Source organism: Sphaerodactylus townsendi, linkage group LG03 (genome assembly GCF_021028975.2).
Source record: "Sphaerodactylus townsendi isolate TG3544 linkage group LG03, MPM_Stown_v2.3, whole genome shotgun sequence".
NCBI classification, from domain to species: domain Eukaryota; kingdom Metazoa; phylum Chordata; class Lepidosauria; order Squamata; family Sphaerodactylidae; genus Sphaerodactylus; species Sphaerodactylus townsendi.
This window is the reverse complement of record NC_059427.1, coordinates 114165049-114180943: the sequence shown is the minus strand read 5'-3', so window position 1 is coordinate 114180943 and position 15895 is coordinate 114165049. Positions and strand designations below refer to the sequence as shown.

At 42.6% G+C, this 15895-nt stretch overlaps 1 protein-coding gene across 1 annotated transcript in view; it reads left to right on the top strand.

Moving 5' to 3' along the window:
* Window positions 1-407: 407 nt before the first annotated feature.
* Window positions 408-15895, top strand: part of LOC125429178 (protoheme IX farnesyltransferase, mitochondrial) — a 141358-nt gene continuing 125870 nt past the window's right edge. Inside the window, exons 1-3 of the mRNA XM_048490046.1 lie at window positions 408-552; window positions 8173-8299; window positions 9984-10302. Of these exons, the coding sequence (XP_048346003.1) occupies window positions 8207-8299; window positions 9984-10302 (412 nt within the window). The 5' untranslated portion in view covers window positions 408-552; window positions 8173-8206. The remainder of the gene's footprint in view (window positions 553-8172; window positions 8300-9983; window positions 10303-15895) is intronic.

Sequence of the window (15895 nt, the reverse complement as noted above, 5' to 3'; positions counted from 1 at the left end):
GTTCTGTCATCAGCTTCTGCCAAGCAAGTCACAGAATTGGCTACTGTGTAAAAATGACAAAGCTAATCCTATGCGACTATCCGCTCTTGCACTTCGACCATCAACCGAGCACAAGATTGCTCTGCACTCTTCCCCTCCATCAGGCTTTAGTTTAGTGCCTTTGAGAGCTGCAACAGAGGTGGAACCTCAAAAGACACGTGGAGTAATAATACACGTATTCTCTTCCTCGAAATGAGTCCGCCATAGATGCAACAGCGTTTCTGCAAAAAAATTTAGTATACTTCATGTTAGCTCACCCACCCCTGAACACAATCACACTTATCCGACAAACACCTCCACTAACTGCCTCTCTGCACGACGAGCCCTTACAGCGGTTTCTTTCGCTTGTTCAGGAAGTCCCGCCTTGCGCTCCGGAAGCAAAGTGGAGTGCGGCACGGAGGTCAAGCCGGGCAAGATGGCGGCGCCCAAGCATCCAGGCTGAGTGAAATGAAGGACAGGGCTTGCTCCGGATAGCGGGTCCTCATGCTGTCCGGCCGTCTTGGACTTTCGCAGGTACCGGCATAAATCGCTGGCCTTGTTCTCTCGGAGGGTGGCCTGAGCTGCTGAGCGGCAAATGGGGAGCTTGTAGCGCTGCAGCTCTCCTTGCTGATGAGTTGCTGTCGTTGAGGGTCACGCCCCGGGGAAAGTTGGTGGTTTAAATGATCGCTGATTGGAAAGTCTTCTTCGCACGCGCGCTCCTTGTTCGCCGTGTTTTGTTTTGTTTTTAATTTTGAGACTTCTGGAAACTTGTAAACGAGGCGTGGTGAGAGAAGAGCGCTTCCTTCGCTTACCGTTATTATTTATGCTTAATTGGTGAATTTTTCCATGCTGCTGTTTAATAACGGTGCTATTGTTGATAGGTAAACATTAATCTGCATAATGCTTTACACGGAGTGGGAAGCTTTAGGTCCCAGCCCTGTGAGAAATGATCAATCTAACGTACATCTAGGAGAGGACAGCAGTAAACTGGGAGAAATATGTGTTTCGTTTTACATGCTTAAGCTTGATTTTCATTAGGGGATGTTTGCAGAAGTGGGGTTTGAGGAAGCACTTAGAAAAGAATACAGATGTTCTGGGTTGGGGAGTAACAGTAGTATGAAGTGGTAATATAAAATCGGTGGCATTATTTAACAGGAAAAGTTTGCACAAGGGATGTTTTAAAATGAATGCCCTTTGGGAACAATGGGAGATGCTTGAAGGTCCATTGGATATCATGGGAACCTGGAATGCCAATTGACCTTGCATAGGCTCCATTGAAATGCATTTCAGAACACAAAAGTTGTAAGAAAAATGTAGACCTATGACAAATCTCCCTTAAGGGTAAAGCGATAGTCTCCATAGTGAAATTATGGTCCCTAGGCCCAGATGGACTAATTTAGGCCTGGAATGAGTGTCCTTAAAGTGGAATGATGGTCCCTGGGGGTAGCAGAAGTGTTCTGGGAATGGGACAACTCCAAGAGTGAAATGAGTGTTCCTTGGCCCAGATGAATTGAACTGGAACAAGAATGGCAGCTCCTGAGACTGGAACTAGTGCTCTGGGATGGGAATGATAACCCCCAGAGTGGAATGATGGGTCCTGGGAGTAATATAAGTTGTTTCCAGTAATGGGAAGCGACGAGTATGTAAACCTGAGCTTTTGCTGAGACTGCCAAGAAAAAAAAGCTCTGCCCTTGCAGTATGGCAAAGGGTTAACTGAAGTGACTTAGCCGTTGATTGAGTGGTGCATTGCTGCTACATTGAGAGGGGAAAGATGTGGTAAGTGGGAATCCTTCCATTTGCAGAAATCAGTTTTTCCTGTTTTCCTTTGAGAAGCAAGAATAATATGTGTATGTTTTGAAGGACAATTCAGAAAGCATTTATAACCCGACCCTGTGCAGAACTAGATGAACAAGGCCCATTTAAATCAATATAATCAGGCTGTTCGACACTAGTTTTCTGCCTTGCAAGAGAATAGCATTCGTCCAAACCACAGTACACAGCAAATGACCTTTCATTTCTTTGTTAAAGCTATTATTCTATCATGTAGAATCATAGAGTTGGAAGAGACCACAAGGGCCATCAAGTTCAACCCCCTGCCATGCAGGAACAGACAATCAAACCACCCTTGACAGATGGCCATCTGGCATGTCCATGACATCCCTTCAAATATTTACACATAGCTATCATGTTCTCCCCTTAACCTTCGCTTCTCCAGACTAAACATCCCCAGCTCCCCAAGTCTCTCTTCATAGGGAATGGATTCCAGACCTTTTACCATTTTGGCTGCCCTCCTTGTCAGTATCCTTCTTAAATTGCCATGCCCAGAACTGAACACAGTCTAATGATCTGCTCCATAATCTTTCCTCGTATCTTCTCCATTCAGTGACTCTGTCGTATCTTTTTTCTTCCTTCTGCTGCGGACATAACCAAAAAAGCCTTTTTTGTTGTTGTTAATCTTTCTGGCAAGCCTATGCTCATTGTGAACTTTAGGTTTTTTGACTTTCTCCCTACACATTCTCACTATTTGTTTGAATTCCTCTTTCGTGATTTCCCCTCTTTTCCATTTCTCAGACATGTCATTTTTAAATCTTAGCTCGATTGAAAGTTCTTTCAGACAGCCATCCTGGTTTCCTTTGACACCTCCCATTTTTCCTCCTCATTAGAACTGTTTCAAATTGTTTCTTCAAGATCTCATTTTTAAGAAATTCCCATCCATCCTGCACTCCCTTCTCTTTTAGTATTTTTAACCATGGGATCACACCCGGTAGATTCCTAAGCTTACTGAATTCTGCTTTCTTAAAGTCTAGGATGTGTGTCTGACTACACTTAGTATCCCCCTTTCCATTGTATAACAAACTCCAGGAGAACATGATCACTCCACCTAAGGATCCTACCACTTCCACTCCACTAATCAGGTCATCATTATTGGTTAGAAGCAGATTCATAATAGCCATTCACCTTGTTGCTTCTTCCACCTTATGAACCATGAAATTGCCTGCAAGGCAAGTGAGAAATTCGTTGAACCTGATAGTCTTGGCAGAGCTTGACTCCCAAGAAATATCAGGATGTTTGAAATCTCCCATTACAACTAGTTCTTTCCTTTCTGAAAGTTTGGTCATCTGTTCCGAGAAGGCATCATCCAACACTTCAGTCTTGCTTAGGGGTCTGTAATAGACCCCCACAAGGATGTCACTGCTGTTATTCTCTCTGTTAATTTTTACCCAGATACTGTCAACAGGATTTAAGGCATGGACCTGCTCACAGCTGTAATCATCCCTGATGTATAATGCTGCTACTCCTCTTTTCTTTGAAATAGGTTATACCATGCAGTTATTACATTCCAGTCATGAGACTCGTCCCACCAGGTTTCAGTTATGCCTATTATATCATGTTCACTAAGCCGTGTTAAGAGTTCAAGTGAATCTTATTTTTCATAGCTCTGTACATTAGTGTAGAGTCATCGAAGGCCATGGTTCATGCCCTCCGGCTGCTTATTTAAGATTTTATCCTTCACGCTGGTGGGTTCATGAACTATTTATTCAGTTCTCTCCATAACCTTTGGACTATAATCTCCAGCTCTTGATGAACTCCTGCCCATTACTGTCTCCCTTTCCCACGTAACTCAGTTTAAAGCCCTTCTTATAAGGTTTGTTCCTTCCTACAGGTGTGAGGTGCAACCCATCTCTTGCCTGTAGTCCCTCTTCATGAAACTGCAGACCATGGTCCAAGAAACCAAAATGTTCCTGCATCACTTGCAAAGCCAGTTGTTCACCTCTACTATTCTTCTTTCCCTGCCTGGGCCATGTCCTTCAACAGGGAGTAGAGATGAAATGACCACCCTGTGCATCCAGATCTTTCAATTCCCTTCCCAGAGCCTCAAAATCCCTTCTGGTGTCCCAAAAGCTACATCTTACAGTGTTATTTGTTGCCACATGGATCAAAAGGAAGGGGTAACAATCAGTGGACTTGACAATTCTTCTCAGTCTCTCTGTGACATCTTGGATTTTTGTCCCAGGGAGACAGCACACCTCTCGAGACATCTTGCCAGGTCTGCAAATGACTGTTTCTGTTCCCCTCAACAAGAAATCTCCTACCACCACCACAAATCTTTTCTGGGGTTTTGCAAGTACCATTTCATGGGCTGAGACTTCTGACACCTTAACATTTTCTGACACGGTTGATCCTGGAGCTGTTCCTTAATCTCACAGACAAGGGAGAGAACGTCTAATCTGTTTTGTAGATTCAAACTCACAGAATGCTCCCTGGTCCCTCTATTTCTTTGAGTCACATTCCTCCAATTGCCCACCTTCAGTGTTGGACAGCTGCTGACCTCCTCAGAGTGATCCTCCTGTGGGTTCCATGCCAATTACTGTCTGCTCCATTCTGTCCAGAAAATCTTCATTTTTCTTAGCGTTCTGAAGTGTAGATACTTGCGTCTCTGGCTGCTGATCCTTCTCTTCCAAAAGAGCAGCCAGCTTACACTTGCTGCAGGTGTAAATACCCACATGACCCAGCAAACACTCCACAAACGAAAAACATTCCACAGCTATTGCAGGTGATTGCAGCAAATCCCTGATTATCCATATTTGGTAGTCTTCAATCATATGTCCTTCAAAAAGTCTTGCCTATTTAACCAAGAACTTGTCCACTGAGCTCTAGGGAATGAGACCTAGTGTCTGGAGCCTCTGCCCCGTGTCCAGACTCTTAACTCGCCTCCTCTCCTCCAAGATTGCTGTTTACTGATGAAAAAAATCCCTGCACGTACCACTTGGCACGTGCCATCTGGTGTACACCACTACCTCGATGAGAGTGCTGAAGACAGCTGAATGGCAGTTAAATAGAAGTGCTGTCTCCCCAGAAACCCCACCTCTGAGAAGCCTGAGGCAAGCACACAGCCAGGACAAAGAAAAATCCTCTCACACACACAAGCCTTCCCAAGCCCTCAAAAAGCAAACACACAAACCCTCCAAAAAGGCTCACAATTAAATTTGATCTTAAGAATGCCCCCCCCCTTGCACAGTTTACCTTTTGCTTTCTGCCTGCTCCTTTTCTGCTTCCTCCCAGAGTTCAGGGCCATTCTTTATACTGGGGGGCTAATTTTGTTTAAAAGTCAGTTAAACTGCCTGTAGGAGGGCTATGATCAATGAGTGAATGAGCAGATGAGTGGAGAGAGTTGACTTGAAATCTATAAATTATTTTGTAGTTGCAGTGGTTAAAACAGGATTAGGAAAGGGGCAATTGAAATAAGTAGGAGATGCTGGAAAAGTATTATAAGGCAGTTTTTCTTTGGATGCCTCTTATCTTTTAAAAAGTATTGTGTTTAAAGTTAGTCTGTAACCAGAATCAACTCCCCCCCCCCAATTCCAGTATAGATATTAATTAATATCTCGCCAAACCCGTCTAGGCGAGGGGCTGATTTATGCCCGCCCGCGGAGACTTATGGATCCGCCGGCACACTCTATGAGCAGGTGGAGGACTGGAACTCCCGGCTCTCCGATGCCATCGAGATTGTTGCTCCCCGGTGTCCTCTTCGCCCCCGTGTTCGGCAGGCTCCTTGGTATACCGAGGAGCTGCGCCATATGAAACGGATGCTTAGACGACTAGAGCGAGGGCGGAAATTCGCGACGCTTGCGCCAACATCTTATAGGGACGCTTATGAAGGTTTGCGAGATGGCAAATCTAAGGAGGCCAAGAGGGCTTTCTCCTCCTCTTATACCTGCTAGCTCCTGCCCGGCGCAATTATTTCGTATAATTCGGTCTTTGACCTCCTTATCGGAAGGGTCTACAAATCATCGATTGGCTAGTAGCTGTGAGGCATTCATGAGCTTTTTTGCAGATAAAGTCATCGTTTCTACCGGACCTTCCCGCCACGCTATCTACAATTAGTGAACTGGAGGCCCCTTGCCGCTTCGCCGCTGCTGACAGGGCCTTGGCTGCTGTTAGACCTACTACCTGTCCTCTGGATCCGTGCCCCTCCTGGCTTATAAAGTCACGGAGCTACGACCCCATCTGTTGAACATCATCAATGGCTCCCTTGAGCAAGGGGTCTTTCCGGATGGGTTGAAGGAGGCAGTCCTACCACCAGAAAAGACCCATCGCTAGATCCAGGATCTGGCCACCAATGTTTCCCGCCCTGAATTCTTCGCTTCTGGGAAGGTAATTGAGAGAGTGGTGCTGGAGCAGCTTCAGGGTTTCCTGGATGACGATTGGCTTTCGACCCTTCCAGTCCGCCTTCCGGCATGGACGGAGACCGCTCTTGTCGCCATCACAGACACGCCTCCGTATGCACCTCGGACCTGGGCGGATCGGCGCTGCTGGTTTTGTTAGATCTTACCGCAGGCTTGATATGGTCGACAGTGGATTGCCTCCCGGAGGTGCCCGCTTCAGTGCGGAGTACCGCAGGGAGTATCCCCGCTATTATTTAACATCTATATGCAACCACTTGCTCAGTTGGTGCGGAGCTTTGGGCTGATCTGTCATCAATATGCTGATGACACTCAGCTCATTCTGTTGATGGAGGGGAGCTGTAGCTGGTTGGTTGCAGCAGAGCAGGTTGCAACTGAATCCATCGAAGACGGAGATCCTCTGGCTAGACCGCAGGGGTGAGGTTAGGGATTTCCTCTGTTCGCAGTCTGGGGGTCCACCTGGATTCGTCTCTCTCAATGGAGACCCAGGTGGCCCATACAACCCGGACTGCATTTTTCCATCTTCGCTTGCAGGCCCGGGCGTTGGCTCCTCCTCTCCCAGGCCGGATTCGCCACTGTGATCCATGCAACGGTCACCCAGGCTGGATCATTGTAACCGCCAGGCTGGACCGAAGTTAAAACTGGTCCAACATGCGCAGCACGCCTGCTCACAGGAGGCGCTTCTTCAGAGAACACATCCAGCCTGTGTTGCGACAGCTGCATTGGCTCCCCGTTGAATTCAATCATCTTCAAGGTGTGGGTTTTGACCTTTAAGGCTTTATGCTGCCTGGGACCCTTCGGACCGCATCACCCCATATGTTCCAACTCCAGGGCCTGTAAGACTGTGTTGTTCCAATCGGCCTTTGAGTGTCCAGCTGCTGATATGGTCCTTACTGCCCTGCCCCTAGGGCAGTTACATCAGGGTCCCCTCATATTGAGGGGTCCTGCCATCCCCCCTCATGGGGGTAGGTTTTAAATTGGGGTCGGACGCCTTTTATTATGTATTACAGGTTTGCTGTTTCAAGGAGTTTTAAGCTAATTTATGGATTACTATTAATGTTTGTTACCGCTGTTTTAAAGATTTTAGTGACTTGTTTTACCATGTTTTATGCTGTACACCGCCCAGAGCCCCTAGAGGATGGGGCGGCATAAAAGTTTAATAAATAAATAAAAATAAATAAATAAATATATTAATACTTTAGATAAATACTTGTGTTCTCTCAGTGAAATACATGTCTTGTATAAAAATTAGTAAAGCATAGCACTAAATATGTTTTTTTCTGAGTAATTTAGTATGCAGTCCTAAGCATCGTTGCATCAACTTTTTGAAGTCCAGTGGTCTCTTACACAGATATAACTGTGTTTAGGATTGCACTGTTAGTCTGTGATATGAAAAGTGCCTGTTAAATGAAACACTATGTTCCAGACACAAAAACCACTTTTTAGTGAGTGCTCTATACATGTGGTATATTGACTTGAGGAACTGAAGCACGTACACCAGACTCATAAATATTGCTTCAGCGTTTTCCTTTATTGTCATGAGAGTTTTACTGTGACAATTAAAAATGAAGTTTTATGGTTGTCTTTTATCATAGCTAGTAGTTTTTAAGATCAGTAATAAACACACACGCTGCAGCTGGTGTTAAAAAGCCCCTTCTGATCTGAATGTTAAACTCTCATGCTATTTTTATGGGCAATACCTACTTTTAAGTAAATATGCCATCTTGTTGCTGTTCATCTAGTTATAAACAGTTTTATAGCCAATGGCAGTAGCAACAGTGGAAGAGATTAGCCTGATGGGTTGTTTGGAAGAAAACCTTGAACAACATCCTGTAAAATTTTGCAAACATCATTTCTCCCTTATTTTTCTATGCTTTTGCTTGCTGTGCATCTAATACTTGTCAATACTAGGTTTACTTTTCTTCCTCACTGAATATAAATTTAGCCCTTATTTTTTTCTCTTTTGTAGGATATTTTATCCAGCAAGTTCAGAAGAAAAAGTCATGCAGCAAATGCCATGCAAATTTGCATGTTTATTTAAGATCACCAAAACAAGAGGAGTCACATTTCAACAGTTAAACTCCCTCAAGCGAACAGTAAGCTAATGAAATGCTATTACCTTTCACCAAGAGATGAAACATTTGTTTCCCTCACAGTTACCTTTACTGTAAAGTTGTTTGAATAAGCACCGGGGAAGTATTCTTCTTCTGGTGCCTTGCACTGTTTTAATTTGTCTCCCCAGATAAAGTTCTTTATCTGTTCTGGTATGCGCATGAAGATCCTGTGCTCACAGCTTTTCCATTTAGGCTAGTAGGAGCAGACCATATGTATTTATTTAGCTTTATGTATTTAGTACTTTATTCTCAATAGAAGTTATTACAGGTCAGAGAATAGGAGTGTTTCCAACTACAAAGATCACAAGATGATAAACCGTATTATTTCTTGTACCTTGTGCTGGAGATATTTGAATGAATGGGGTTGAGCTATTTACATGAAGTATCACCTGATAATATTTAATGTGAAAGGGATGCTAAAGTTGCAAAAACATGGACATGTTATAGAAGCATGGAGCAATGTTACGTTGAGGTTGAATGTACAACAAGGTAACAGCCTTGTGGAACCTTAAAAGATTTATTGTGGTGGAATCTTTTTATGGTGACAAATCTTTAAGAAGCAGTTTAGGACATAAAGTCATAAATGATTACTAATCTCAATACTATTGTTACTGGACGACTATACTTTCCAAACCATAGTTGCATTCAACAAATTGTGGCCTCAGATAATTTGTGGAACTCCCCCCCCCCCCACAGTCTTATGAGTTGTCCCTAAGTTCTGTTCCTGTGTGCCCCTTATCGAGGACATAGGGACCCTCACAGGCAGTATAGCTAGGACAAAATGAGGTTTGTAATAGGAAGGGTGAAATCATCAAAAATCACTCTCCCCTAGCCAAGTAAACTGCTTATCCATGGCTAGCAGGCAGCAGGTGTGTACAACTCCCAAGATTTTCTTGTAATGTCACAGTCTCATCTTTGTATATTCACGCAATCCCATTGCTGGCTGTTTAGAACCATCCACATAGATGTGAGGGCCCTATTCATGGGCCAGATATGAACCTTCAAGTTTAGAGCAAGTATCATACTGATACTGGAAGTAAATATAGGGAACAGCTTTTCTTTTGTAATGTTCGCAGAGGCATCTCAGTGTCCCTATTGGAAACAAATGGTTGGATTGAATGGACCTTAGTCTAATCAATTTGTTTGCTTTAATCACTCAGCCTATGAGATAGATCCATTTCAAGCAGACGGTTAAAATCACTGAGGCTTACAAGAAACTGCTCGCATCAGTGGCTTACAGCATAGTATTATCTTCATACTACCTATATGGCTAATTGAATGTCTGACTTTGGCCTCAGATTGACCAAGAAGGCTTTCTGAGTTGATTAAATATTTGCACTTGTGTTTTAATGCTTCATTATGTTTCAAACATTAATTACCTACAATAGAACCTTATGGAATAGTATTTTTCAAAAATGAACCTTTCTTAATATTCTTGCTTAATATTAGTAGGCAACTATCCTTTCAAGAGATAACAATGTCTTTTTGGCAGAGGAGTCAGTAGGGAAATAGATTGGGGAAAATTCATCTGTGGAAATAAAACTGTAGTCTAGCTTCTGTTCAGTTCATTTGGACTGTCACAGGAAATCATTCTGGTGCATAGAAGTAACTTAAATGTCTTTAAATGGTACTACTTGTTTTTAAATAATATGTTTCTTGCTTTCAGTATGTAGCACAGAATAATAGAACACTCTGTCAGCAATCAAAATTGAAGCCAAAATCGTCTGCATCACCTTTCCCTGAAGGAGAGCACTTGGCCCTGGAAAAATCGGTTGTCCGCGAAGTGAGGCCTGTGTCACCTCTTGTGCCGCCTCCTTCTGAGAAACTGGAGATAAATGAAGGCCTTGAGTCGACTGCAGTCGCTGGTGACTTAGAAACTGTAGTAGGAACTTCATCAAAGAAAGAGAAACAATGGAAAGAGATGAAACTAAACCTGGATGAATTACCAGGAATTTTGGCACGTCTATCCAAAATCAAACTCACAGGTATTATTGTTGAGTTTAAAAAAATCTTCTATGGAGCATATTTTGCTCTTTGACAGGTCTGTTCTATTTGTGATGTCAAGCGCTTTACTTTACTTTCTGGCCTTATTTGTGCGTCCCCAAGCTGTGCATGCTTACTCAGAAATAAGGGCCACTTAGTCCAGTGAGGCTGACTAATGTAAATGTCCACGGGATCACAGCTTTAGAATCGTTACTGACTCTCACAGTTTCAGGCTTGGATGTTCTATTAGAAAAATCATTGTGTTGTAGCTTTTTAAAAATCCAAATTTATTTATTTTTTATTTATTTTTTCAATGTTAGCCATAGTCTGCCTTCATCTTGGGGCCCCAAGGTGAATTACACATAGTGAGTCAGTAGAATCAACAAAATGGATTATTTAGTAACCATGCATTAGGATTTTAAAAGTATGGAACCAACAGAAAGAACTGAAGTGTAGCGTAAGTGTTAGCATGACACATTAATTGACACAGAAATTACATAATAGGGTTCTGCATAAGCCCTTTGAGGCAGTATTGTCCACAATCTCTAAGGTGGTGAACTATTTTGTGCAGTGCAACCCTGCCTATGCAGAAAAGCCTTTTTGAACTGTTCAGTTTTGCATCGTTTGCAGAAAGCCAGGAGAGAGGGAGCTTTCCTGACCTCCTTTGGCAAGCCATTCCACAAGGTGAGAGTTACAGTGGAGCAAGAACGTGGGTGGGTAGTTTTTGATTTTGCCCATTTGCAGACTGGCACCTGCTGATATGAATGAAGTTGTCATGGCGGAGAAAGACAGCCTTGCAAATCAGAGGGGCCAAGGCCAAGAAGGACTTTTAAAGAGACAGCCCCAACATTTTTGCCTTGCCAGGTGCTCAGGAGCAACAGCAGCTGCAGAAGGCCATTGCTTTCACAGTCTACATGTGAGCTCCCAAAGGCATCTGGTGGGCCACTGCGAGTAGCAGAGTGCTGGACTAGATGGACTGTGGTCTGATCCAGCAGGCTCTTTCTTATGTTCTTATTTTTGGTTTCTACTGGTGCCCTTTAATTTAAAGTTTGTATAAAATATGTGCCTACTAAATCTTGGCAAGGCAGACTATTACTGTTGCTTAGAATACCATCCTTCATATGTAAGAGAGAATCATGTTTGGATAGCTTCTGAAAAATTATTAGCGAGAGAGTTTAACTGGAGAGTTATCCAGTACTGAGGTATGGAAGATTCTCTTGTTTCCTCTTCTTCCACAGTATTGTGAACAGCTGGATCTTGGCATCTTGCCTAGTTTATGCCCCACTTTTTTGTTGTGTTTAAGCAGCCTAACAAATGTTACTGTACGTAATCTGGCCACTTTTTAAGAAGTCAAGTAGTTCATTCACCCACAGCCTAACATTTGTATCAGATTTCTCTCTATTTTTCATTGTATATAGTGCACTACTTCTAAATAAATAGGTCTGTTGGGGGTTGTGATACTAACTAAACTGTGTCTGAGCTCGAACTATGCATTTGGTTTTCAGCTTACATTTTTATTTATTGTCACCTTTCTTCCAAGTAGCCCAAGGCAACATACCTGGTATTATCATCTTCTCTATTCTGTCCTGTCTTCCCAACAACCCTGTGGACTTACAGTGTGTAATTTCGCTTAGGATTGAATTGCCAGTGTGTTTTATAGTGAGTGGGTATTCAATTGTGGGTCTCTTGTTTTTAATTCATCAGTCTAAACAGCAATACCACACTAGCTGCTGCAACATTGCAAATAAAGTTTATCATTTGGTATGCAACTGATATGAAGTTTTTCCAATTTTATTTTCAGACATATATGGCGATTTTTGATGAGAATGCTGTGGTTGTATGTGACTTTTACAAAAACTAGCATTTAACTGTAGCAATAACATTTTGCTCTGAGTTACAAATAAGCTGATACATTTTTTTCTCCTTTTGGCTCCGTACAATGTTAATGTCGTCAATATTGGTTGCTCTTCTTTTCACAGATATCAACAGATATATTTTAAGAGAAAAAGATCTGATGTGAGGAAAATGTAGACTCCTAGGTTCATACCTTATAATTGAGAAACATTTTCAAAATTGAGGTATTCACAGTGAACCAGCAACTTTGCAGAATTTGGTCTCATTGTTACTCCAAAGGCCTCCTTTCATTCGTCAAACGTTTATAGCTTAATAATTAATACTTCTGCCTCATCACCCTTTTAAAACTGTTGCTTTCATTTAATAGACCTATCATGATAAAGTGACTGTGAAGCAAGGAAAGTTACTTTTCCTCCTGATTTAGGCAGTTTCTTTAGCAAGCATCAAGTACATGGAACACTTTCCAGAAAAGCTAACTCAAAGGACACAATGGGATCCAGCAAATAACACATGCTGGTCTGGATCAGGGTGCTTTAACCTTGATTTTAAAAACAAATCCAAAGTAGTGATGCTGGCTGGTATTAAGTGATTTTGTAAATACATGTCAGGATAATAGTGGACAGCCCCATCCAAGAGCCAGGTGCAGCTGTTCTCGATCTCCACATCCAAAGAGGCCTCCTGTTGGAGTGGGTAGGTTTGAAAAGTGAAAAATCTTCCTCATCTCCAAGAACTCCCTGTGGGGCTCAGTAGACTTATGCTGACCAAAAGGACAGATTAAGACAGAGGTCCAGTCTGCAGTTGTAACACTATGAATGGCTGGGAAAGAGCTGGCTAAAGTTGGCTCCTTCCCAACCATGCCCCTGACCCGCCCCGACTACACCATGGATGGCAAGAGTGCTGGGATGGTGGCACTGCATATGGTGCTGCATCACAGTGCTGGGGGACTAATGGCCACCGCACACTGACAGAATCACCCCTCCACTGGAGTAGGTGCTCCGATGAGGGTGAATCCACCGGCATGGCTGTGCACCGCCTACCCCCCATGGGACCCAGGGGTTTTGAATAATAGAAGGAAAAATGCTCATGAAAAAATACTTTTAAAATGGTAGGAATTGCATATGGTAACCATTTGCCATTCAAGGGCAAACTGAGCTTATGTAACAAGTGAACAGTGAAAATGTAGCTATTCTGAAATTGTCATGTCTTTTTGGAATATAGTATTCTGAGCCCTACTAAGTAGAATTTTGTTTTCTTCATTGCTGAAATATTTACTTAATGTACTATAATCACTGATACTACAAGTTATTAAATTTTCTAGCCCTGCTAGCGTTAGTCTCTTTTTAAATAACTGGTTCCCTTATTGAGAGTGTAGGGAACCAGTGATCTATCACCAAGGGTCTGATCAATGAGCATATTTCACTTGTTCCCCTGATCCACAGTCCTTTCTGATCCAGGAAACTTGATCCCCCAAGTTGCCAGACTCTTGAGGGCTAACTATGCAGGTTTGAAAGGCTGCACTAAAAAGGGGGAAAGGGATTGCATGCCCTGTCCTCCCCCTTTTGTCATCACTGCTCCTCCAATGACAGAGGAAGAAGGAACTTCTTTCCTTCTTCAGGGTGATCACCCTGACTCACGTTTCTTTTAATCCCAGGAATCAACTTTCTTTGATCAGGAAAGGGAATAAGGAAGCATTATGATCCTTGCTCAATTGGGTCACTTCACCTAATTCCATATTAAGGTAGTTATTGAATGCAGCAGGCATTCTAGTGCACATGGCATTGACTTTGCAAATTCTGGTTAGGTAATGTACTCGATGTTGTGATTAATTTTTTTTCTTGTTAGAAAGAGAACCAAATAATAACCAGTTCACAGTCTTCAGTGATTAACATACAGTCCCATCAAAAGGGGGGGGGGACAGTTCAGTGGAACTGGCATGAGCTTGTACTGGCACTTTTGCCCACCCTGCAAGTGCATTTGGCAAACTGGAAGGTGGACAAGCACCACAGACTTTGGTGGCACTTGACATGGAAGGGAGGTTGGCCATTCCAGGTTGTATTGGCATCCAATCGAATGCCAGTACAGGGGAGGGCAGGTCAGGGCATTCCTGGCGGTGCAGCCGGCTGTGGTCGGCTCCCACCTGGACTTTCACACTGCAGATGTCATGGCCATCCTAAAGGTTCGTGAAAGTCCAGTCGGCCCCATGAAGGGCTTTCATCTGGCCAGGGAGGTTTTTTTGTTTTTCCAGCTTCCCTGTGCCCAAAAATCCTATGAACGCAGCGGGGCAGTGCAGTAGGGGTGCTGCATCCTGGCACCTTGGCCTGTGGATGGGACACATAGAATCACCATCTGCCTTATTTTGAGGATTTCTTTTAGTTTCTGGAGGAATTGTCAACTGACATTTGTTTCAAATTACTGTTAAATGCAAGAATGCTTTCAGAGCGTGGCCTTCTTTTAATGTTCACACTGTAACCTCTAATGAAATGTACATATAAACTACTCCAAACAAATCTAGGTTTACTAAGTAAACAGGTTGGTGAGTCTTCTACCACTAACATTATGCTTATATTTAGTATTTCAATGAACCAAGTGTGAGAATGTAATGAGAGAAGCATTGGTGGAAGTGCTGTAGAAGAATGCTGACTTTCCTTGGGGATATCATAAAACTTGCAGTAATGTGATCACATTTCTAACCAGCTTTGAGTAAAATATGCTTTTTTTTGCTTCTTCCGTAGTTTTAGAATGGCAGCTGTGAAAGAAGTTTATATAAAAATTGTTGTAACTGTTTAAAAAATGGTATTTGAAAACTGGGCTTTACGTTATATTAAGGGCATTGAAAAGTTATACATTAGTTTGAGATTAGAACGTTACATAAATATTTGTGAAGTTCATTAGGAAGGACCATGTCATTTTTTGAACACAGTGATGAACTTATATAAACCTTGGAACGTGAAACACTGGGCATATATAGAGAACATATCTAGTCCTGTTGCGTAAATGAGAATGGCTTACAACTACTTTTGATGACACCTTGATCAATCACAAAGAAGTGATTTGATGGAATTAATCTGGAGAAATCAATGGAGGCTTTAATTGGAACAGTAGTCGCTGTGCGTTAGAAGTTCCTTGAGGGTCCTTGTACTGATAATGATATAAACACTGCTCCTCCTCTCCCTTCTGTAAATGAGCTGGTGTTCTGTTGTAATAAATGAATGTTCAGTTTTCTCTGTGATAAGTTTAATTAAAACTTCTTGAAGAATGTGTAAGAAGTCATTTGCTATTGGTAATGGAAGTCCAGCAATCCTGAAGATCTCCTCGGGGTAAATTTCATTGCTTTCTTTTTTTTCCTTTCTCTTTCTCTCTTTTTTCCCTTTTTCCCTTTCTAGCACTGTGCATAGAGAAGAAGCTCCCTACTTTGTCCTTTTAGGATATTTAGGCTATTTCATCTTCACATTACAAAACCATGTTATCCGAGTCATACCACTTACATTTTCTCCTGTAAAACAAGCACCTGTGGTACAAATGAGTGCTAGAAATATGCTGTTTTTAACTACTTGGGTGCTTAACTGCTGCCCATATAATACAACCCTTATATAATACTGCCTGTATCAGTGGTGGAGAACCTTTTCGAGACCGAGTGCCCAAATTGCAACCCAAACCCTACTTATTTATCACAAAGTGCCAACCTGGCAATTTAACCTGACTGCTGAGGTTTTAGTTTAGAAAAAACCGGTTGGCTCCCTC